Genomic DNA, 26,329 nt, shown 5'->3' with positions numbered 1-26,329 from the left:
TTTAGTTATGCCGGATCGGCAGACTTTGTGTGTTTAACTAAAAGTCCGTGGGAAGTGGCGGCGAATTTTTTTATGTTTTAGTTATGCCGGTCCGTGACTTTTAGTGTGTTTAACTAAAAGTGTCCGTAGGGAAAGACTTAGTTATGTTTAGTTATACCGTCCGTTCTCATATCGTTTCTTATATTCGTATTGTCTCGGTTATTAGTATTAGGAAAACTTAATACATTGATCCGTGTGGTGATTTTCAGGTTCAAGAGGTTGAGTATTTTGGAAAGGAAAGCATCACGATAGAGGAAATAACAAAAGAAAATATGAAAATGGGGAGTTAGCCGATATCCTTGAATGCTTATTGTTTGAGCTCCTTCTACTTGAAAGTTAATTATTTATTAGATTAGCTCATTGGTGGAGGAGAAATGAATCTACTCACTCCCCCTATACTTCCTAAAGAACAAATGTAATGGAAGCTGTACAATGAAACGTGCTTTCACCACAAGGATAGTTGTATTTCTGTTCTTTCAGCTGTTTATGGCATTGCTAAAGAAGACAGTTAATGTACTTGCCTCTGATATCCTAATGAAATTGTGTGTATATGAAGGCTTCAACCTAATCAATTTCTTGTTTGACACCTTAAGCAGTGAAGTTCCTGTGATGTAATACAGTGGACTTCGACTTCAATATGGTGGTGGTGATGTTCTTCAATAATGAAGAAATCACAATGCAGCTGGGGTGGGGGTGGAGGGGCGGAAGAAGGTGGGGCGGCGGCGGTGTTGGTGGCGGGGCGGCGGTGTTGGTGAGAATGAGGAGAAAGTAGAAGAAAGAGAAAAATAATAAAAGAAAAATAAAAATGAAGAGTTGGTAATTTTTGACGTGGTGCACGACCTGGCAATGATGTGGCAACGACGTGGCGCGAGTGTAATACACTCAATGTCCAGCCGCTAAGCGGGGGGTAAATAATTATCGCTTAAGTTGTTTAGGGGGGTAAATAATTACCATGTTAAGTTTAGTTATTTAAGTCGAGCTTTCTTTGCCAAGTTCCAGGGGGAAATGATGTCTTTTCTCAATTGGTTATAGCAATAAAGGACTATTTGGTTGGATGTTTTACTAAGAATAATATGTGTTGGATCGTGTTATAAAAAAATAAAAAAAAGAGGCTCAAATGTGTCATCGAACTATCGGAAATGACTCATTTATGCCACTCGTCAATACTTTGGCTCATTTATGCCACCGCCTCAATAATTTGACTTATTTATGCCATCGTCGTTACCAAAATGACTCATCCATGCCATTTTTCATTAACACTGATTTTACAATACCAGATATGATACGTGACTTCCAATTAGAGGTCCACATCGTTTGAGTAAGCCAGCACAAATTAAATTCTAAATTAAACTAAAACCCGATGAAAAATGACATGGATGAGCCATTTTGGTAACGACGATGACATAAATGAGCCAAACTATTGAGGTAATGGCATAAATGAGCCAAACTATTGACGAGTAGCATAAATGAGCCATTTCCGATAGTTCGATGGCATATTTGAGCCTTTTCCGTAAAAAAAATGGTTATAAGCTTCAGTCTGCAGCCATCATAATTCAACTGACCAAAGACAACTTCGAACAACTCAAACCATGAAACTTTTACTAGATTAGAAAGAACGGAACTGTCACAAGTATACAACTTGAAACTTTAATAAAAGAAATTCATTTCCAGATGTTTCCATTCAGTGAAAGCGCTGTAGTTCTTTCTATCTGGACGAACAGACCACATTCTGGTCTTTTTCCTTATGTGAAAAGAATTTATCGGCTTCTCAGGATTGCATATGAAAATCCAGAGTATAGGCATGAATTTCAGAAGGGCTTGTTCCAGGCCTGGAAACAAATTTCACTGATTAGCAAGGAAAAGGGATAAAGACATACATTAAGTTTAAAGACGAGCTTTTGGCAGAACAAAAGCCGGTTAAGCACTCCATCAAAAAGATTACACCACACACCATTGACTAATAAACCAACTCCAACAAATTGGATTTTCATGGGACACTGTAGGGCAGTTTCAAGCAACAATGGCCAGATAGACCTTTCCAGGTCTAATATTTTAGGCTTTAGCTCTCAAACGTCCTAGTTTTCAGCAGGTGCTCAACCCTTGAAGTCAAGCATCATAATTGGAAAAATAACTTATTATTAAAAAGAACGGAATAATGGAGTCAGATGTATCTCAGCTTGGAAGTCAAATTGCTCCACGGTCAAAATGTGCTTCCCTACATCCGTCAGATACATATTATTCTTAGGGCTATATACTACGCGATGCATGTAGTTTCTTTGCATTTTGCACCCTTAACTATTTATTCTTTTGTGAGTTGCACCATGTCCTATTTTCTTTAACTATTTTCACCCTATTCTCTTTATTTACGTAATCCTACAAGTGGGGACCCTAATCTCTTTATTTCTTTGCAAAATAATAAATTCACTCTTTTTTTCATTTTTTCTTGAGGGAAAAATAGGAAAAACAATTAATATATCTCAAAATGTTTGAAAGTATATTCTCGGTCAAGGTTTATATCTGATTGGAAAAATATGGACTATGATGATCAAAACAAGCATGAAAGTACCAATTACGGTCTCCAATTGACCAAAAACATCCACTAACTGATTTGTCATTTTTATGCTGCAAATCGGCTTGCAGTTACCAAATTGTCGACTTCATGTACTAAAGGATATCATTAGTGCCATTGGAAGTGAAGGCAAAAAATGTTCAGAAGTTCTATTAACGTTGGGGTTTCAGTGCTCAATGTGAACACACATTAGAAGAAAAACTACAAAGAAATTGCACGGTTTGCCCTTCAAAAGCGCGTGGGGCATAACTTGTGGATATTATGATGCGAAAATATAAACTTATGTCCCGCGAAAAAGTTGTTTGCCTTGAGGGGCAAAAATTTAAGACCAGGACAAAATAGGGGAATAAGTGCAAATGATCCAAACAATACATTGATGAGGCATAGATGTACATTTCCCTTTTCTCCTTGTATCTGTTTTATTGTCATTTTTTTGCGCGGATTGCCTTTCGTTTGGGGTGGTCTTTAAATTTTGCCCCTCAAATTTGCGGTCTTTAAATTTTGCCCTTCATATTTGTGGTCTTTAAGTTTTGCCCTTTGCTTGGAAAGGTGGAAGAATATATGAAGTTCTGGGTTCGAATCCCCGGGCATAAAATAAAAAAATAATTTCGCAAGGCAGAATTGGGTGAGTGTATGCCGAATCCAAAGATACAATCTTTAAGGAAAAGTTAAAGAACATAACTAAAAGTACGCCCCCTCGGCGGACTTTTAGTTAAACACAACTAAAAAATCTGCCTGATCTAAGATAACTAAACATAACTAAAAGTCCGCCCCTCCAAAGATATTCAACTTGCATTTCTAAGAAAGTATGCCTCGGATCGAGCTTGCATTTTAATCTTCTTATGCGTATATTGTTCCAACTCACATGCTTAATCTCGGTTTACAAATTAACAACAATTAACATAAGTATGAATTCAAACGAGACAAGCAACCCAAGCGATATGTCCAACTTAACGGAATATAAGTACTAGATTTTTTCGAATCGAGCTATTAAATTTAAAGTAACCATAAAACTTTGCGTCCATGACGGTGAGTTTGTGGTAATTAAGTTATATCCCAAAGAAATTAACAAATCAATATTCTCAACGATTCGTGTGGATCCTCGTATATATACTTCAAAACCTAACAATAAATTGTTCGAATTAAGGGAATAGTAGTTAGTATCTCACGTTAATGACAATGGGTTCGTGCCTCGTGGTGTTTAACAATTAACATACTCGCTATACAATGCAACCCATAATTTGGAATGACAAATACATATATATCTTCAAGGCAAAGTACGCCCCATAAGGCATAAGTATGCCCCCGTCGCATAAGTTTGATAATTCGTTAACAAATTTATGCCGACGGGGGCATACTTTTAACGGGCAAACTTGTATGCGGACTAAGATAAATTTGTGAAGGAATTACCAAAGTTATTTAGATCCCGCATACTTATGCCAAGTACGCCATTTGAGGCATAAGTATGCTGCGTCCGCATAACTTTTTGGTAATTCCTTCATAAGTGTATGCCACGGGGGCATAGCGCGAAATTTAAACTCTTTCTTGCGAATTTTTTTTAAAATTTTGATGTCGTGGGCTCGAACACTGGAACCCATGGGGTTTATGCGAAGGGCAAAATTTAAAGATTTCAAATATGAGGGGCAAAATTTAAAGACCACCCTAAAAGAAGGGCAATTCGCTTTTATTGTTTTGAACTATCTTAATTTGAAAAAGGGCCCAACTTTCTTGGCTCTTCAGAAGAGAACAATTTAGTTGTCCATTATTTCAAGGAATTGAATTTACAAAGGTGATGTAAAGCTTTTTGAATCTTTAGAATTTAAACAAAAAATAAATTTAGGTATATATTAAATATATCTTATGGTTTTGCAACGAAATAAGGAGATTAGTTGCAAATAAAAAAAAATAGAATAGGATGCAAAATTGCAAAAGAGCACATACATGCAAAAAACTCCAATGCATGACAATCCCATCCTTTTTTTTTGGACAATGTTATTGTTTGTTTTTCATAATAGTGGTGTCCGAGTCAGCCTACGTGCACCTCGATTATTCCACCTGTACCTGTCCTTCTACCAGCATAGATATCAGGTAACCCTGCTGACCCAGGTTAGACATACGAGGAGAAATGACCTAGCCTTATTTATCTTTGTTGGGATTTAAAACCTGGCCTCCAAGGTTTTCTCCCACCTCATTGACCGCTAGGTTGCACCCTTCGGTGCTCATCAAATCCAGAGTTCTAATAGAGGTTAAAAAAAAAAAAAAAACAAATGGGTACCCTACCGGCTCAAGTAATCCCAACCCAAGGAGCTAAAAAGAAATGAAAGTTCGAAACCTGCTGGGTGCAAACAATTTCTGAGGGCCATCGGACTGGGGAAACCCTGAATTACCCGTGGTGCACTTGCGGGAAACTCCTTACCGAGGGCCTGTGCACCCCCGGGATTAGTCGGGGCTCAAAGAGACTCGGACACCCGGTGCTTAATCAAAAAAAAAAAAAAAAAAAAAAGAAATGAAAATATGAGCTTACCCCTGCTTCTAACAGACAGAGACAACTAACTACTCTATACTTATTTAAGCTTCACCAAAGATTAGGATAGGAAGAGGGGACCAAATATGGCTCCACTTAGAATTGGGGCTAGTCTTGCAAAGAAATGCCAAACGGACAAAATAAGTTCCAATATCACAGAATTTGTTTGATGTGCTAAAAAGTGAGAAATTAATCTGAAGGGCAAGTGTAAAAGTGCACAACCACCACCAGTGCAAAGCATGTTCATAGTGCTAACGTTAATCAAGTTATACTAGAGGATCTTCTTTCTTTCCAAATCAAAGGATATTGAAAGACAAATGGTTGATTATAACTACGATACACAGCTTGCTAATAACCAGAAGACTAATAGTGGACCAGCTCCAGCAAAATGAGAAAAATACAGAAACGTTTTAGCCAACACTCTAGTGACCAAATAGAAGAAAGAAAGTTACCATACCACTGCAGCACAGAAAATGAAAAGAACATTCATAGTTTGGGATTTCTCCTATTAGTTACTTCTTCAAACAAATGATATTTCATCTTATTAGTTGAGCTATAAATGCTAGTAAAATTGAGAATACTCTCAGTTCAATTGTTATACACGTTCAAATAGGACTTATTGAGCATACTTTGCACAACAGACATAAGTTGCTCGGACTCAGGTGCAGTAATCCAATACGGGTGCGGATCTCAAGGTCGGATTATTCATCACATAAATTTTAGGATATCTCGTGTAATAGCAAAACATTCTCATACTTAATATAACTATATGTATATGATACAAATCCGGTGTGGATCCCACACCCATGTCGTGTCGACACGGGTGCGACATAATTTTGAAGAGTCCGAGCAACAGAGCAACAGACTGCTAAAGCTTCGCGGAGGATCTATAGAACTAAGTGAAAACTATAACATAGGGTGACCAACATACCTCTTGTTAATGATGCCATAATGAAACTTTGGTCTTCCAACTTTAATATCTTCAATGTACTACAATCACATGAAATAAGAGAGATAAAGTCACTTAAATTTAGAGAGAGCAGGCAAATGAACAAATATTGTATTCATAATTTTATATACACAAATATAATATACACACAAACACACACACACACACACACACACATATACATATATATATATATATATATATATATATATATATAAAGTTAAATATTTAACCATGTAGCATAAAAATATACCAGCTTCAAGGTTACCAGCATTGATGAAAATGCTAAAGAATCAAAAGGAATATCATCAAGTTCAAAAAGCTGACATTCTGACGATTCTGGACCTGGTGAAAAGTGGAGATTTTTCAGTTTCGCCAAGAAAATCATGTACGTCTGCAAAACAGGAGGAAAAATAAGTATCACCAATATCTGTCTTAATTCATCAAAGGTACATGTCATCTTCAACATATTTATACTGACTTGGCCTATAAGAGGGATGTCCAATTGAGCAAAAGGTGACTGAACCTCTACTTCTGCATTCGCCTCTTCCCAGGTTTCCCTAATTGCTCCCTCAGCAGCAGATTCACCAATCTCCATGTAGCCAGCTGGGAGTGTCCTACCAGTACAACATTGTTTGAAGATAAACTTACTATACTGGAGTTCGAAGTACTTCACTACTTTCTACATTTCTGAATGCTGGGAATTAATAGATAACTTTCATAGGGAGGTTGTGAGTGAAAGACCTCCCTTATTCCGTTGGCAGACACATACCAAAGTCCGTATGATGGGTGAATTTTCCGCCTGCACATTAATATCTTCTTATCATGCTCAATAAGGCAACCAACAACCTGTATTTGCGAACAAACCATTACAAATATTACCCCCTTGGTAAGATGCAGGAGAAAACTATGAGCTTGATGTGTGTTGCACAAGTGAATAATAAAACCAACAACAGGAGAAAGAACAATGTTAATTCATGTGGCTACTACGAAAGAGAGTAATTTTGGTCTTGAAACCTCAAAGTTTATAATACGAGCAACTATACTCCATGAGGTTCAGACTAGTGAACACTAGAATAACTAAGATTTCAGTGAGGGGCTGCTCTCAGAGAGCACTCCTGAGCATCCCTCCTGGGGGTGGGTAAATTTACCATAACTGTTTCCCCATGAAAAACCTACCTGAAGTTTAGCAAGCTCCCCAACTATTAATCCAAAATGCAAAATAGAACAAAACCGGGTCTGGATAGTCTGTTTAACCTCAGAATTACAAAGACCAAGCAAGTAAGGGATTTGTCTTCCACTCACTCTTTTCATCCAGATTATCTTCTATCCACTCTCTTGGACAATACTCTTCACTCTCTTTGCAGCGGTATCTCAACTAAGTAGCTATCTTTTGTCTTTGGCTGCCGCTTAAAAATTGTGCTGCACTGTTGTGTCTTGCCATACGTTCTATATTGATTACTAGGTGCAGTTAGGTATATCATCTTTTTATAACATGGTGTATGGTCCAGCTTGCACGCACGTTGATTAATCCATTGGATCCCTGCTATGCCCACCAGTATAGATACCGGGTTAGCTCTGCCTACCAAAGCTTAGGAAGACGGGAAAAAATAATTTAGTGTTTTCCTTTTGTCTCAGCTGGGATTTAAACCCTGATCTCTAAGGTGTGCATTTACTTTTATGGACCACTAGGTATATCATCTTTTTATAACCGTCGTGTATGGTCCAGCTTGCACGTACCTTGACTATTCCATTGGATACCTGCTATTTCCACCAGTACAAATACCAGGTTAGCTCTGCCTACCAAAGCTTAGGAAGACAGGAAAAAATAACTTAGTGTTATTCTTTAGTCTCAGCTGGGATTTGAACCCTGATCTCTAAGGTTTACACTCACTTTCATTGACCACTAGACCACACCTTTTGATATGGTTAGGTGTATATATATTTAAAAATACCCCCCAAATCAAAACTGAATATAAAATAATAAATAAACTCAAACCATAGAATTAATAATTGAACCATGGTCACCAAATTGATTTGACTGGGTGATTATAAACTGGTCCTAAACAAAAATGGATATTCCCACTTTCAACGATCAAAAAAAAATTTAACCACCAAACGTATATGCAATGAAAAGACAAAGGGAAAATAATGTGATCATTACGATTGCAAGAGGTAATACAATGATTAGTCTGCATTTGATTCGAGAATCCATGCAGAAATGTCGATTGTGAAGCTTAATGAAATCTTACCATTTTTGGATTCTCATAGGTAATCTTCCCACAGTGAGTGCAGATAGCTCTCACCTTTTCTTCACCATCAGGTATCTCATGCTTTGTTGGGCCTCCACACAACTGGCAGAAGTTGATCTTGCGAATGTTTCCCTGCAGAATCTTTGAACTGAAATTGATCAGGGAAAAGATAATGGGACTTAAATGCTCTCAAATCTATTCAAACAGCATATTGGTAAATTCCAAAAGAATTGGCTGGTGTTAGATTATCTCACATTTTCATTAGTTTGGCCAATACTTCTAAGTTGAAAAGTAAACTTGATCCACTTGAAGATTGGCATGATCTTTATGGTGAGTATTATTGGATTATCCATCCTTTTGATTAACGTGTTAACTATCTTGATTTATTTGTGAAGGTTCAATAAAGAAGGAAGTACTAGGAACAGGATTTTTGAAATCACCATCTTGGTACACCTTATGGTTTGATGTTTATACGTTAATCCTTAGTTGTTGCTATTTGAGTTGTCTTTTTTTAAATGTAAAATGAAGTTTACTGGTGGATGTTCGGGATTAAAGTTTGTATACCATCCTGGAGATGCACTTTTTATTTTGGATTAGAAGGGTACCAACTAGGAGATGGACTAGTTTAGTAGCTCAAAGAGGGTTTTGAATGGTCTTGTTGGCCGTTGCGATATTGTGTTTGAGAAAACTCTCCCATGAGTTGAACTGCAAAGTGATGTGGGGTATTTTGTTGATAAAACCAATAATGGTAAAGAAGATTTATTCCTTAGCACTAGTGGATTCTTTGATTCACCTTTGCAATGTTTCTTTCCACACCAAGTGAATATTAACTTACTTGGAATGATAACCTTTCTTAACTTTGATGATGCCCGGTTTTGCTATAAGGGTGAGTATGCTTGGAGAGGATATTAGAACCATGCATTTTGTAAAACCACCAATTATTGTTGTTCTTTCCCTATGCTTGATATACTGATCACATGTCTGATGTCACTACTTTTGGTGGATGAAACAACAAGTTTTGTGTTTCGTAAAAGGATTCTTCACCTTTCCTTGCTGTGATAATTGGATCTACCATAAGAATGTTTATATGTGGGAAGAAACCAATATTGTTGAAGAGCATTTGTTTGAATTTGTGTTAGCCTTGAGAAATATTGCAAGGCCTGATTCTTATGTAGTTATGTGTGCTCTTCTGATTAAGACCAAGATTTGAGGACAGATATTCTTTTAAGAGGGGGAGGATGACGACAAATAGACCATGGGTGTACATTATTAAGAAGATCGGGGAGCTCTACGAAGAGTGACCAAGTTTGACTGTGGGTTCGACCGAGGATTGGCCATAGGTTGACTATGTTTGACCAGCATTGGAGACTCGGGGAGAGATTACACATGGCCCATATACATGCACCAACGTCACACGCCCCATTTTTATTAAGTTTAGAGTTTTACTTGTTTTGATGCAAGTCCTTAGCCTATCTAGCTTATTTAGCCTAGCATCACTTTAACTATAGATCTTTTAGTTTAGGGTTTAGTTTTGATGATTGTTGAGGAAGAACTCTCCTTTTGTGGGATTGCCCTATTCGTCACCCTCTCTTGAATTCTTCTAGTAAGTATTTATGTATGAGTTCAACTTATCTTCCTGTTGGTTTTATTCTAGTGATTGAATGCTAATTAGTGGGTTCAAGTATACTTGCTTGGTTGTAGTTGCTTCTTTTATTGGAATTCTTCCTTTCTTATTCTATCTCTATCTTCTCATGTATTTCTAGTTTTGAATTTCATGTGTAAATTCCGTTGTCACGCGTCTTTTATATATTTCTGCCACCATCTTGGGGTGATACCTTAACGGTTAGCTTATCAATAGAAAAAAGAATACTGCTGAAATTTGTCGAAAACAACAAGGCCTTTTCCTATTCTGCAAATGTCTTATACATTAAGATAGTGACCACATTAAGGTGATGCGAAAAATGGGTGAAATGCAGTTCTCTTTTACAACCGAAATGGCTGGCAGCAATCTCAACAACAACACACCCAATGTAATGCCCTAAGTGGGGTCTGGTGAGGGTAGAGTGTACACAGACCTTACCCCTAGTCCCCTACCTTGGGAGGTAGAGAGGTCGTTTCCAATAGACCCTCGGCTCAAGGAAAAGCATTTCAAAGCAGGTCGGAAAAGAAATAACGGAAGTGAAGAAGCCATAACAAAAGGAGATATCTCAAATAAAAAGATAAAAAAGAACCCAATGCAACACAAGCTAAACAATAAGTCATAACGGCTTTACCAATGGTGTATTACAGGCCGTTGTATCAAGAACTTTAAGCTAACTGTAATAACTCATTTTTTTTAAATAAGGGTTTGTTTGGTAATTTTTTCTAAAAGAAAATAGAAAAGAAGGAATTTAGTGGGCCAAGCCCAAAAAGGAAAAGGAAAAAAAATTAAAAAGGAAGGGCTGAAGCCCAAATTTGAAAGAAAAGAGAAGAATGATTTAAAAAGAAAAAGGAAGCCTATGTAACAGAAGCAGAAAAGGCAGAAGCAGCAGAAAAATACGCAGAGAAAGAAAAGAAAAGGGAGGGAGAAAAAGAGAGGAAAAGAAAAGAGAAGAGAAAAATAGGAATTTTCAACCCAAAATATCAAGGTAATGTTGCTAATTTTTTATTTAAGTTTATTAAGTAATTATGGGTGAATTTTTGTGGAGAAAACATGAGGATATTTTGAGGAATTGAGAGAGTTTAGCCTAGAGCTCTTCAACCTAAATCATTAATTTGAAGGGGCAAATAGTGTCGAATTTTAAACTTCTATATATCGTTGGAATCCTCTCATTAAGGCCTTCCCAAAAACATATGTCTTGTCGGGTTTTGAACACATTGACCAGAGGGCGTTTTCGTCCTTTAAAATTTGACTTTAACCATTTAAGCCTCTAAAAGTATAGAAGTGGTTTACCCTAAAGGTTTTGACCATTCTAAATCCATTTTTGTGTAGTTTGAGGCAATACGGAGACTCGAGAACGCAATTTTGATTTATTGGGAAGTGTGCTTGAATTGTGAATTTGAGGTAAGTGAGACTTTAAGCTTTGGGTACTTGCTTTTCAAAACCCATTTTAAAAATATGCTTTGTCTGCCTGGTCCATGTGTTGGGACGAGCGTGTGTAGCGAGAATCGGTGGTCCTTGCCGGCCCGCATATACTTTATTTTCAAATACTCTAAAACTCTCTTTATAAATTGTTTCGTAATGTGATAAGGCTGTGAGCCATGAGATTAGGGCATTGTGTATGCTTCTTAATTTTACTGGGCATTGTGTATGCTCCTTCGATCGTGTGTGCTTCTTAATTTTCTTGGGCATTGTGTATGCTTCTCGAGAATCGTGTATGCTTCTTGATATATTTGACACATTGTGTATGTTGTTGTGGATTTGTGGTGTTGATAAATTCTTTAAGCATTATATGACAGTCATTAGTGTAAATTGTGTTGAGATATATACTATTCTTGATAAACGATTGTTTGGACCTTGTCGGATATTATATTACGATATAATTCTTGTGCATAATATAAAGTGCTTGTTGTGTGTTTGTATTTTCTAACACTTGTTCCAGGGGTATTTAGAGTGGCGGGTCGAGGATCTTTCGGGTTATATTTACATAAGAGCTCACTTCCTTACCTGCATGTCCATGCAGATACTATTGGTGACGACGAAGCTAGTAGCTCACGAGTTTGCTAGAGTTAATCTATTGGTTGGTTGAGGTGAGCCGCCGCTTTGTTCATGGAGGCTACCAAAAGTGTCTTTATCATGTATTTATTAATGTTTTTTTTTCTTTTGGGATTTACAAACTCGATTCTTTTGTAATTCTCTTAGATGCTCCATGGTCTAGTGTGGGATTTGGGCAACAGTATTTGGTTAATATTTTGAGACACTAATTATCCGTAATTAATTATTATATTATTTGAGTGCTTATTTAATTTGGTTAATCTCGCAAAAATTATGGTTAAGATATGAAAATGTGGTTCGCCTAGCCGGTGGTGTGTCTTTGGGTGCCAATCACGTCTAGGGGGTATTTTGGGACGTGACAAAGTTGGTATCAGAGCCAGGTTTTAAGTCCCGGGTCCATGGAGCAGTGTTTAGTAGAGTCTTGTTCATGGGTATGTAAGCGCCCATACTTATGACCTTGAGGCTACTGAACATCTAGGATGGTTCCCCTTCTTTCATTCCTTATTCGTGCGTTGAGTTGAATCTAGTCTAATTGTTGTAATACTTATTCCGCAGACGGCTAGGACATGCATATCCTCCTCTGCTAGATGTCACGGTTGATTCGAAAGCTTTTTTTTTTTAACGTTATATGTGCAACTGAGAGTAATGCGAGTACATGGAATGTTGCGTGCGTTGATTGTAGTTGAGATTGATCGGTGTAAACTTTGGGATAGTTTTATTTACAAAGAAAAATTCGCCAAATATTTTTTGAATGTTCGGGAGTTAGTGAAAATTTTGAACGTTAAGAAATCGTTGAATGAAAGGGTAGCGACTGCGGGTTCCCTAGTCATCAAAAAAAAAAAAAAAAGTGGTCAAATGATATAAAAAAAAAAATTGTGTAAGAGCGACCATCCAAATCCGGGGTTGTTGGTATAACTTTATATTATGAGTCTTATCGGTAAAGAGAAAGAGGGTAGCGGGAAAGTAAGAAGTGTAATTGCATACTCATGCCTAAGTTGTTGGGCTTTATGGTGAAAGATATTTTGAGGAAAGTGCTTAAATGGCTCTAAGCTTAATGCCTCTTAAAGCGATTCACTATTATTAGTAACGTCGTGATGGTAATGTCATAAGTGTGACTATGGCGTAATATTACATATCTTAAGTGTATTAAGTATGAGCATGATAATGGCCCTATGAGATGCACAACTTGTTCGTGGAGTAGGTCCCACGGGTGAGTTCCATTGTGAGCGAGAATAAGACTTAAGTATAAGAATTATTGAAACAAGATAGTAAGATGTTTAGCATGAAACTCAGTGTATAGTGGCTTGATTAGTTGTTGAAGGGAAAGACATGGAATATTAAAGACTATCACGCACCAAGAAAATAAATGAACCATAAAAGAAGTTGGAGTAAATAAGAAATGACATGATTGCCACAGATAACTTAATACGCGCTTTTGTTAATATACGTTGTTTTCGATAAAGCACAAGCTTGAGGAAGATGAGAAACACGTTAATGAGATGATAGTATAGATGAGGATAAAGAGAGAAGTTGATACTTAGATGTACCATTTGTGATTTCGCGGTGGAGTCTACTATTATTGGTCGGTCTATCGAACATGTGTTGACACAGTTCAGAGTCATGATACGTTTATGTGCTGGGAAAAAAAACATGGCATTATTGACCTTGAGGTTATCTTTGATTCAGATTGAATAACTTCGTCTTGCCTTAAGCTTGATTGCCATAAAAAGACCGTTCCATTTTCCATTTCGATAGAGCCTAATATTGAGTTTGTAATGAGTTTAAAGGATTCAATTGGTATGTCCACAGACAAAGCAACCTCGCCGATAATATAGGTCGCATTTAACTTTAACTCGAGGCACCTGAGTTGAATAACTAACTAGTGGGTTAGTGTGAGTAGTTAATAAGTTTTTGAATATGAGTTGGTAATAAGTTTGTGACTATTCTGTCAGTGAACCTACTAATTATACCATATAATGGGGAGGTCGACTAAAACTTGGGTATTGATATGCTGTCATTAATCTGGTATATTTTTATTTTTAATTGTAGAATGACTGCAAAGTCAAAGGAAGTAAATTATAAGTTACAAGATTTCGTGATTGAGAGGTCACTATACCAAGTATAGAGCCCGGAGGTGCTTAATTTCTGTCTGTTGGGGAGAACATTGAATCTATGCAGATTTTTATCACTAAGAGAAAAATGACTTAATTTTTATCATATGATGGGCAAGTATCTTTTTGTCTTTTCCTAAATTACGTGATATGTGGCTTCAGTTACAGGGTGTTATATGCTATTCTAAGATAGACTTGTGATCAGGATACGCTGAGTAGTAGGAGAAAGGATTGGATAATCTGAAGACATGTACCAAGACTTATTTTGGCTAGTGTAAATTTCTGATGACATCTTTTGGATAGATAATGCATTAGTGATTGTCATGCACTAGAGGATTGGTGTATTCAAAAACGTTCCTTAGCTCTCTATTTGTTATGTTCATTAATGACATATACGAATATCTTCTCAGTCGATAGAAGCATATGCTGTGGTTGAAAAAGATGTCGGTATAATATTGATTAAACAACTGAGGTTAAAAGTGTGAAGTTTAATTTTTACATCATGGCGTTATGAGCCTTGTGGTGTCTAGTAAAAGGATGGAAGGTTGAGTTTAATCCACACACTAAGGCTCTATCATGTGTTATGCTACAGTTGTTTTTGTTTGAACATGCACAGTTGATCGATACGAGAGCCTTGACCTTATTGGGAATTAGTGATAGTCTCTAAAGACGAGGCTACTTGATAGTGGGAAAAAAAAAAAAGGAACATTCTAATTAAAGAGTTGAATGTGTGTAGACCTATGGTGGTTGACTTAAGGAGATTTGTATTCGAAAAGATACAACATTTATTATATTTATTACTTTTTAGATTCACAAATATGCATTGGGGCCGGTTAGAAGAGAGTTAAAATTGACAAAAGTTATTTGGGGTACATAAATGTTGTTCTTGTGTTTAAATCGTTAATATATTAAATACAAGTGTTAGAGACTCAAAATTTTCGATGCATGGTTGTCTCCGATAGAAAGTAAAAATAGATCAATGTAGACTTTGTAGCTAGTCTATATGTTCATTCAGAAAATCGTGATCGTAGCTTGGGTGATATTGATTGACTTAGCGAGATTGTGTACCTGATTTAAGCTGAACTATTTTTTTTTATATATCATACTAGCTTATATGGTGTTATGTGTCAGAGATAGTGCAATGGCATGAGATGTCAATATTGTCATGTGTGACAAGAGTAACAGTGCATGGGACGTTTATGTAGGAGCATGTGGATGTGTTCCAGCATCGCTATATGTGAAAGTGTTATGTAGGAGTGTATGGATGTGTTCCAACACCACTGTACATGTGAGAGATATGTAAAAGCATAAGGATGTATTTCTAACATTGTTGTACGTGAGAGCATTATGTAGGAGTGCTTGGAGGTGTTTCAGCTCTACCGTATGTAAGATTGGTGGATATGTTTCGCCATAGGATCGTGGTTGTGGCACTTGGATTGTGCCATCCTTGGGTGCCCAGTCTTAACACTAGTCAGATGGATATTACCTGATAAGTGGTTAATGATCAGTTGCTTTTGACCGAGTTCGTGTATGATATTAGTTTACTAACTCATTATGTAAATCTTGTCGTTTTAGGTTTTATACGAATGCTGGAGTCTTACTCTATCTGGTTGATTGAATACTCTAAATCGGAGTAGTTGGGTCTAGATTTTGATTAGAAAGCCTTGAAGAAGGTTGCATTGAATGTGGGAACGATTTCGGAGAGCATAGAGTAGACAAAAGTCTTATAGTGATAAACAAGATTGTGATTTGAAGCTTATGAAAGGGAGTAATTTGAAAGTTCTCAATACGAAATGAGTCATGAGATTCAGTCGAACGGCAGGCAAAATCTTAGGTATATTATTTCTTGTGGGATTTGGATAGAATCAGGTTGGTGCATGTGAACTTGCTTTACCTCTGTGATTGTCTGTTGTTCATATCTCGTGTTTCGCATGTCCATGCTTAGATCATATGTTCGTAATGATAGCCATGATTCAGTCCAAAAAAAAAAGTGGAGCTAGATTAAAATTTGACTTGCGAAGAAGGTTCAATATCTATTGTAAAGACAAGTGCGATAATTGAGCTCGAACAAGGTTTCTTAAGTGGAAGTATGGTGTGCAAATCATGTTTTTTAAGGCTTTATTAGGATATCGATATCGTCTCTAGTTGAGTTGTTTGAGCTCGAGAAGACAATGCTATTTTATTAAGAAAACAAGTGTGATAGGCCCTGATAAGGTTGGGTTGGACCAAAATATAGCTTGGAGCAGGTAAAGTTTCCTTTTCTCTTCGAACAAGAAAAATTCATGACTTAAATTTATAGTGAGTGACTGCTTTTAGAGGTTTCTTTTACCGTTAGCAGTGTTGTGTGAGATATTGAAAGAAGGATAAGTTGTGGGGTGCAAGCGTATTACCGATAAGATTATGGCAATAGGTTGTGGTGGTAGCTAAGAGACTTGCTATGCTGCAAGAGGTACATGTTATATTATGTGAATACGTTCCAAGAGTGCATTTATGATCGGATCCATGTTATTGAGACTGAAATAGTGCTGGTAAATGCAAATTGCGTCTTTTTGTAGGAAGTTGTTATTTTGTATTCGAACATATGACTTTGTTGGTTATGGATGAACAAGTATTCTGAGGTCAAAGTATTATAGTAGGACTATCTACAAAAAAAGATCACTTTGATAGTATGAGTGGTACATGCGTGCTGAGTATTCATATCCTGACAATTTCGAAAAGTTCTTGAATACGTTCGAGGACGAACGTTATTTTAAGTGGTGGAGAATGTAATAACTCATTTTTTTTAAATATGGGTTTGTTTGGTAATTTTTTCTAAAAGAAAATAGAAAAGAAGGAATTTAGTGGGCCAAGCCCAAAAAGGAAAAGGAAAAAAAATTAAAAAGGAAGGGCTAAAGCCCCAATTTGAAAGAAAAGAGAAGAATGATTTAAAAAGAAAAAGGAAGCCTATGTAACAGAAGCAGAAAAGGCAGAAGCAGCAGAAAAATACGCAGAGAAAGAAAAGAAAAGGGAGGGAGAAAAGGAGAGGAAAAGAAAAGAGAAAAATAGGGATTTTCAACCCTAATCATCAAGGTAATGCTTCTAATCTTTTATTTAAGTTTATTAAGTAATTATGGGTGAATTTTTGTGGAGAAAACATGAGGATATTTTGAGGAATTGAGAGAGTTTAGCCTAGAGCTCTTCAACCTAAATCATTAATTTGAAGGGGCAAATAGTGTCGAATTTTAAACTTCTATATATCGTTGGAATCCTCTCATTAAGGCCTTCCCAAAAACATATGTCTTGTCGGGTTTTGAACACATTGACCGGAGGGCGTTTTCGTCCTTTAAAATTTGACTTTAACCATTTAAGCCTCTAAAAGTATAGAAGTGGTTTACCCTAAAGGTTTTGACCATTCTAAATCCATTTTTGTGTAGTTTGAGGCAATACGGAGACTCGAGAACGATAATTTTGATTTATTGGGAAGTGTGCTTGAATTGTGAATTTGAGGTAAGTGAGACTTTAAGCTTTGGGTACTTGCTTTTCAAAACCCATTTAAAAATATGCTTTGTACGCACGGTCCGTGTGTTGGGACGAGCGTGTGTAGCGAATCGGTGGTCCTTCGGGCCCGCGTATACTTTATTTTCAAATACTCTAAAACTCTCTTTATAAATTGTTTCGTAATGTGATAAGGCTGTGAGCCATGAGATTAGGGCATTGTGTATGCTTCTTAATTTTACTGGGCATTGTGTATGCTCCCTTCAGCATTGTGTATGCTTCTTAATTTTACTGGGCATTGTGTATGCTTCTCGAGCATTGTGTATGCTTCTTGATATATTTGACACATTGTGTATGTTGTTGTGGATTTGTGGTGTTGATAAATTCTTTAGCTCTTTGTTATGACAGTCATTAGTGTAAATTGTGTTGAGATATATACTATTCTTGATAAACGATTGTTTGGACCTTGTCGGATATTATATTAAGATATAATTCTTGTGCATAATATAAAGTGCTTGTTGTGTGTTTGTATTTTCTAACACTTGTTCCAGGGGTATTTAGAGTGGCGGGTCGAGGGATCTTCTTGGGTTATATTTACATAGAGCTGCTCCTTTGCGTATCCGTACGAGATACTATTGGTGACGACGAAGCTAGTAGCTCGCGAGTTTGCTAGAGTTAATCTATTGGTTGGTTGAGGTGAGCCGCGCTTTGTTCATGGAGGCTACCAAAAGTGTCTTTATCATGTATTTATTAATGTTTTTTTTTCTTTTGGGATTTACAAACTCGATTCTTTTGTAATTCTCTTAGATGCTCCATGGTCTAGTGTGGAATGTGGGCAACAGTATTTGGTTAATATTTTGAGACACTAATTATCCGTAATTAATTATTATATTATTTGAGTGCTTATTTAATTTGGTTAATGCTGCAAAATTATGGTTAAGATATGAAAATGTGGTTCGCCTAGCCGGTGGTGTGTCTTTGGGTGCCAATCACGTCTAGGGGGTATTTTGGGACGTGACACTAACCATGACGATGTGATATCCATTAGAATTTGCGGATAAAGCCTAGTCGAAGTCAAAATCCTTAAGGACCCGAACCAACATCATTTCAAACCCATATTCATTGTAGGCGATAGTGAAAATCTAGGCTCTAAAAGAAGGATATGATACCAATGTTGAAGCAGTCCCTAACAAAAGGTTATTACCTATGTTGTTCAGATCCTTCAAAATCCTTGTTGCACGTGGGTTGATCCGACACGATTTGGGTGTGGAAGTGGAATCCGCATTAGATTTGGTCAACCTAAGTTGGATGTTTTTTGTGTATACCTACTGCCAAGAAGTATAGGTTGATTAGGTATTTGGTTTAATTTTGAGTTTTTCATATATGATACACACACACACACACACATACACATATATATAACACAAAAGTATTAGAACAGTTTGCTATTATATGAATAAAATATTAAGTGACAGAGTTTGATTATACTAGCTTTAAATCAGCAACTTCAGTTAGCTGTCGAGATATTCTTATATATGTCGTAATATGCATTTTATTGGTTGTAACTTAACACCTGTACCCGTACTCCTATCGTATCCCCGAATCCTAAGATTTAGGTGATGAAGAATACGACTTACGAATCAGCACCTGTTTGGGGTGCCCGCACCCGTATCCGAGCAACATAGATTGCCAGCAGGTTGCCCCAGGTCATCAAATTACATGGTTGTTTGCATCAATGTATTCAAAGGCGTTTTATGGGAGAGCATATGGCTGTTTGGACTTAGGATGTTTCGTTTTGTTCAAAGGGAGCAGATAAAGCAGCTCTGAATTGAAGATTTTGATATCAGACTTACATTTGAAAATGTTTGAGCAACAAATCAAAGTAGGCACACTTGATTCTTAAGCAACTATGAGGTAAACAAGGTTGAGCTAGAAAAAAGATGGAACCAAGGTTGAGTTGGAAAGATGAGGTAAACAAGGGTATAGCAGAGGAAAAAGGGGGGAGAGAGAGAGAGAGAGAGAGAGAGAGAGAAAGTTTCTTTTAATTCAATCCGTGATCTTCTAAGTCTGGCCTTTTCTTTTAGCAGCAATGGTCAGAATATATGCAGAATTTGTTCGCAGAAAAATGATAGGAAGGGAGTGAAAACGGGTCACTATGCAGTAAATACAGTAGTTCAACATGCACCCAAGGCCCAATGAGTAAAGACGATTTTTTTTTTTTGGAAAAGGTAACAACAAAGATAATTTAGTTTGGCTTTAAATGCAGAGGCTTCATTCCATAGTAAAATTGTTGTGTAAGAGGTAAAAGAGCTAGATGCTTAATATAAATCCAAATCAGAAAACATTTTAGTTCAAGTAATCCTTATGTTTCTTTAACAAAAGTATCCTATTAAATCTGTGCTTATCTTTATGTAAGACGACCTTGAATCTCATTCTATGTGCAAGACACGACCTCAGACATAAAGAAAACCAACCAACAACAGACAAAGAAAATGGCACTAGAAACAACAAAATAAAGCACCTTGAGTCATCTGTTTCAGTAAATCAACAAACATCAAAAGAGGTGCACAATCCATTCAAATTCCAACATAAATCTGCGAAAGGGTATTCGCGAAAATCCAGAATGTATAAATAAAACATCTGGGCCTCTTAAAAAGCCAACAATTTCTAACCTAAAATTATGTCACTGGACTGGAGTATAGATGATTAAGTGCTGACGCTTTGGTTTAATATTGTGTTATTTGTGCTAAAGCTGAAAGAGCTTATTGGTTCATACCTACCCCAAACGGATTACGTTATTGTTCAAGTAATTTACTCTTTATCCAACTAAGGGATCCTAAGTAGCACTAAAACCTGTGCTTCCCAAAAAAAAACGAAAAGACCACTTTGAATGTTCCAATATGCAACCTCACACATAAAGAACAATCAGTCAACCAATAATGACAGTCAAGGAAAATGACACCAGAAATCAGACAATCGAGCACCTTGAGTCATCAGTTTCAGTAAATCAAAAGAAGTGCACAAACCACTGAGACTCCAACATAGTAAAGGGGTAATCATGAAAATCCAAAACTGTCCAAACAAAAAAATTAGTACTCTAACAATCCAAGAATTGAATATCTAATTATGCGTAGAATATCCCAAAAACAATCAAAACTAGGAATACTTGGAAATGAAAAGATGACACCAAAAAACAAGCTGAAAGACGTAAGGAAATTATGAATAATGGGATTAAATGATAAAAGTATTCATTTCACAGGACCCAGCACCCAATTATTGAAGAAATTTAAACACAGTTGTAACAACTCACAGTTGACTGGACTGCCCCTTGTGGGTTTGACTTAGAATGAGTTGAAGACATTCTAAAACGACCCTTTTGACTGCGCACTTGAGAAGCTCGCAATAATAATGAATTAGTGTTAAATGTTGGTTTCCTTGAAGGAATTAAGGAGAGCCCACAATTTCTGAATCTATAGTAAACAAACCCAGAAGATATAGCTTTGAGCATTATTTTGCGCTACCTATTGAACACCTCCCGCATAGCAAAGTGAAGATATTTGGTGTTCTTTTGGGTGAATCAGTCGGTCAGTTGTGAATTGACATAGTCGGATTTTGACTGATGAACATCCCCTTCACCATATTCACATTTTACAAGAGTCCGCGACTTAAGTAGCACAAAAAATAAAAAGTTGTCTACGTAGTGCGAAAAAAAAAAAAATTAGTTAGTAGTATTCACGCACGAATTCGTGCGTGAAAGGAACTGTTTTTTTTTTTTTTTTTTGCGTTCCTTTTCAAACACGTTTTTTTAAATACTTTGGGCGAAGATTAGTCGTATTTCAAAATTCTAAAATATCAATATTTTATATAAACTTAATATCTTTTTTGCGTACAATAATGTCATTTTCATTCATCAAAGTCCGCCTAAACGTTTGGATCGTCGTTTTAGGGTTCTAAAGTGCCCGAAGCAAGTTTTGAAACTTGTAATATTTATAGGGTTTTGATTTAAGTGTTTTAATAATAATTCATCCAATACGAGGTTTATACTAATTAAAAAATAATTCATTCCATTTAATTACAATACTAATTCAAAGCAATACAATAATAAATTACAATTACAATAACAATACAATCTTGAAGTTCTAGAGGCTATTGCGCCGAGACGTGCTTGTACTACCACGGCCTTGTTGCCCTTTTGAACGCTTGTCATGGCCATATTGCTTACATATGAGCCTTGCGAGTAAGTTCTTTCACTAACATCCATTTGATTGGGTCTACGACTCCGTGAGTTAATGCCCGATTTTCTAATGTAATCCTTGTTAGCAACCATCGAAAACGGCTCGTTTGACAATAAGCTTCATTACCAAGTGGGTGGAATTGGCCGGAATATGCTCTAAGGTAACTTTGGACCTTGTATTCCCCGCCACATAATTTGTTACCGTTTTCTCATCTCTCGAAGCACTTGCGACGTGAGAACACGGCGTGGTACGTTTGCAGCACCTGCACGAGTGCGTATGCTTGTTGCCTCAACGGTATGCACGTTTCCACCTTACCGTTATAATAACCCGTCCTAACTTAAATACACATGTTGAATTGGGTCATACTCGGTCATTTGGTGACGGCCCGACATTTTTGTCTATAATGCTCCATAGTTTTGAAGGGCTTTGGCATCCGTGTCCGCCGTCGGCTAATATCGCTACGGCTTTGCCTTGTCCTAACAACAAATCGCTCCGCCCACTTGCTTGAAAGTCATTCTCGCCATTGCGGTGACGGGTAGTCCTCGAGCGATTTCGGCAATCCATTGAAAGACTACGAATTTGTTTGTTGTGAGCATGCCCCATCTTTTTCCTCCGTCGGCATGAAGCGTCCATTTTTCAACATCGAGCTTCGTCAACCAAACGTATGCGGGTTCACTCCTTGGCTTTGATCGGATCCATTTTTTGCAGCCCATTTTCGTTGTTGATTGTTACACCTCGCATTTTGCACTTTCGGATATTTCGAGACAATGGCGGAGAGTTTAGGGCGAGGTTATTTTTCGGCTCCGCTGTAATGCGTAAGTCGTTGGAAAATATTATTAGTGTGGAAATATTGAGGAAGGTGAGGGCAAAAAGGAAATTTGCAAAATGGCATTATGGTAATTTTGTAAAAAGGCTAGGGGCAAAATGGTCATTTCACAAGAATTCAAGAAAATTCCAAAAAGGGGCCATATTGGCCATGTGAGGAAAAGGCATGGAAAAAGATGACAAAGAATATAATAATAAGTCATCCTTTGGAAAAAATGAAGAAAAGTCTAGAAAAAAAAAGAAAGGGAGGAAAAAGAAAGGAAAATTCTAGAGAGGGGCATGTGCCCCTCACATGCTTGCTATATATATATATATATGAAGGCTAGTCATTCATTTAATTAAGAGAAAGAAAGAAAGAATGAAAGAAAGAAAAGGAAAGAAAAGAGGAGAAGATGGCTCGGCCATAGGGGGCTGGCCGAACCAGCCCCTATGTTGTGAGCATGGAAAATTTTGCTCTTCATGTTTTTATACCAATTGGGAGGTCCTCTACGACATGGAGGAGTTGTTGGAAGGAGAAAGACATCCGCTTGCATGATATGCAACCTAGCCGTGTGGGAGAAGCTAAGCAAAGGTAAGGTTCGATCTCATTTTTCATGGGTTGTGCATGATTTGTATATGTTGTGAAGTGTAGCAATGAAAGAAGTTGTGAAAATATGGTGTAATGTGTGAAGTAGTAGTGTGGCCGTGTGTGAAGTTAGCCGTGCATATGTGAGTATTGTGTTGTGTTTTGGTTGTTGATATAATGTGTAGAAACTAATGAAATTCATGGAAATATTGATGTGTTGTTGTAGCCGTGTGGTTGGATGTTGGCCGTGGGTAGGGGCTGTTTTGGTAGCATATGGTGGACTAAAATTATATAGCACTTGGTTGGCTGTTGTTATAGATTTTATGATGAAAATGAATATTTGAAGACTCGTGTTGAAGTTGTAATGGTCGCGGGCTGTTTTGGAAGTCAATATGATTCTAATATGTTTTCTTATATGTATGAAGGTAATATTGTAAATGTATGAAATTGTTGGGATAGTGTAGGAATTTGAAAGAAAAAGAATGCATTGTGTTGCTCTTGCTAAGTTTGGAAAGGTTTCGGGTGAAGTAGTATATTGTTGGAGTTGTTTTGAATATTTTGTGGGTTGCTTGGAATGTTTTAAATCATGTGTAAATGGTTGCGGGTTAGTAACGAATATATGAGCATTGGAATTAAATTGAATGTAAGTAGTATGTTATGGAATTATAAGAAAAAGATTGAGAATGTTAGAATGTATTTTGGGTTGAATATTGCCATTTTCGATGATAGTTTGGCCGGGTTGAATTCCCGGATTGTTCGATTAAAAAATTAGCCGAGTTAGAATCTCGGGGATGTCGTGTTTACGGGGGAAGTCTTGCCGAAATTTCGGTAGCTTATAAGTGGACTTGTATGAAAAGTTAAGGCAAGCACAAGTCGATGAATCTAATGATCATATGGATCCTTTTGAATGTAGATAAGCAAGTTGGGATGAACAAGTGTAGCTAGCAAGGCGGCACAGGTATGTAAGGCTTACCTTTTTCTTTCATGGCATGTCCTAGAACCGTTAAGTTGTGACATAATGTGTATTTGGGGAAAATCCGCTCTTGGTTTCTGAGTCTGTTTATGACTCTGATTTATGTCATATGTGATTATGTTAGTATCATGAAGTTGTGTATGTGTGATTAAGGAATAAGTATAAGAAGGTTCTGTCACTAAAGGAGTTCTGTAAGTATGAACATTTCTAACTTCTGTATGTTATCTCGATTTGTGCGAAGTGGGCCCACAATTCCCGATACCCTCCTTATGTATGTACGTACGTATAGCATACGTACATGTCTCTGTATGGCTTGGGTATGTCTGTCACCTCTGTTCTCCGAAAGCCACAGTAAGTTAAACGTTCCGACACGTGAACGATTGGTATTTGCGCCGGAATGTCCGTTACGATATAATATGCTTCGGCCACCCGATGTGATACGCTACGGTGTTCGATACGATAATCCCAACGTTTGGTAGGGCGATCGAAACTTGTTTTGAGCTTCAGATATCGGGAAGAATATTTGTTTGTCGAGTCTTGATTTATATGCATATGTTTCTGCACTACTCTGCTCGTGCAAGCCCAATGTATCTTTCGAGTCCGGGCCGGGGCATGTTATGTTCTCGTGCGTGCTTTACGGTATGATTCGATTCACCGAGTCCGGGCCGGGACATGTTCTCGTGCGCATTCCAGTTTGCATTGTTCACCGAGTCCCTCCTACTTGCGGGCGGGACACGTTGTACGTTTATGTTTATGATGATATGGGGATGGCGGCCAGGATGGCACATTATGATTATTCACCGAGACCCGCAGTAGAGGGCCGGGACACGTTATGTATACATGGTACATGATTCTGACATGCATGATTTCACCTACCGAGTCCCTTAACAAAGGGCGGGACACGTTATTTGCATATATGACATATGATTCGCTTATTTATAATCCTACTCACCGAGTCCCTTATCGAAGGCCGGGATACGTTATGCGTATGGATATGATACGTTTCGGTACTCGTATGTTACGTGCATATGAATACGATTTTATGATGATACATACGTACGTATGGTACCGTATCGGTACGCATGATACGTCTACGGCATTACGTACGTTCGTATGATGCGTTTGGCTTTACGCTCACTACGTGTCCGATTCGATTCGGTTCCGTCCGTATACCTGCGTACGTACCGCTCCGGTTGCGGGTTGTCTGGTACGTCCGGTATGCCTCTCGTACCTCTGATTCTGTCTACGATTTCGTCTGTTATGCTTCCGTACTTGTGTTTACGACTAAGGTCCTGTCTGTTACAGTCTGTGTTGCTAAGTCTGATTATGGTTCTGTCAGTCCTATTTCTGTACTTTAGTTTTGATTATGTTTTGTTTATGGTTTTTCTGGCTTTACATACTCAGTACATTTTCCGTACTGACCCCCTGTTTTTCGGGGGCTGCGTTTCATGCCGCGCAGGTACCCACAGATGAGTTAAGGATATTCCAGCATGATTGGGGAGCTCCAATTCCTTCTGGAGCACTGCTTCGAGTCCGAGTATGTACGTTGTGTCTTACGGATGGCATTAGAGACTTTGCGAGACGATGTAGTGGGTATGATGTGTCGATCTGTCAGCGGCTCCATCAGCCGACATGTCGATGTGTGTTATGTTATGAATTTTGTGTAATCACAGATTTTGTCAAGTTTGTGAGCCTCGTTATGTATTTTATAATTTTTCAGTATTGAGTTTTGGAAAAAAAAATTTATGTGTGCGATAGGAGTCTGTGGGTTCGCTCGGCTCCGGGTATGGGGTCGAGTGCCCATCACGTCCCTCGGAAATTGGGGCGTGACATTGATGCTCCATCGCAGCCCCCCACATCAATTTATTTAGAGTGCCATTGTGAAACGTTGATTGCAAATTCGCCTTCAAGTGCCTTAAACAATATCGATGGTAAACAAAGGGAGAAATTTCGCCACCCGGTAAATTATCCATATTGTGCAATATGCCTTTATGACGATCGGACGACACGCATATGCCGGTACGATCCTTAATAACATGAGTTTTCAAATGGGTCAAAGATCCCCCATGTGTCGTTGCTCTCGTTAGCGGCAATTGCGAAAGCAAGAGGAAATATTGAC

General features: G+C 37.6%; 1 protein-coding gene across 4 annotated transcripts; it reads right to left on the bottom strand.

Annotated features, from left to right (window-relative positions):
* Positions 1-1,615: 1,615 nt before the first annotated feature.
* LOC132043700 (nudix hydrolase 23, chloroplastic) lies at positions 1,616-21,260 on the bottom strand. 4 transcript variants are annotated; one of them, XM_059434160.1, is made up of 7 exons: positions 20,923-21,260; positions 8,334-8,474; positions 6,854-6,930; positions 6,563-6,698; positions 6,335-6,475; positions 6,064-6,122; positions 1,616-1,868 (listed from the first exon to the last, which is right to left on the bottom strand). In XM_059434160.1, exons 1-7 carry the CDS (start codon positions 21,118-21,120, stop codon positions 1,808-1,810), a joined length of 813 nt encoding a protein of 270 aa, XP_059290143.1. In that variant the 5' UTR covers positions 21,121-21,260; the 3' UTR covers positions 1,616-1,807. The 4 variants fall into 4 exon arrangements, with proteins under 4 accessions (XP_059290143.1, XP_059290144.1, XP_059290146.1 ...); XM_059434161.1 differs by having other exon boundaries at positions 8,334-8,465; XM_059434163.1 differs by lacking the exon at positions 20,923-21,260 and adding an exon at positions 19,260-19,527.
* Positions 21,261-26,329: the final 5,069 nt, after the last annotated feature.

This window comes from Lycium ferocissimum, unplaced genomic scaffold, assembly GCF_029784015.1.
Source record: "Lycium ferocissimum isolate CSIRO_LF1 unplaced genomic scaffold, AGI_CSIRO_Lferr_CH_V1 ctg2736, whole genome shotgun sequence".
NCBI lineage: Eukaryota > Viridiplantae > Streptophyta > Magnoliopsida > Solanales > Solanaceae > Lycium > Lycium ferocissimum.
Note: the sequence above shows the minus strand (reverse complement) of the source record. Positions and strands in the feature narration are given on the sequence as shown.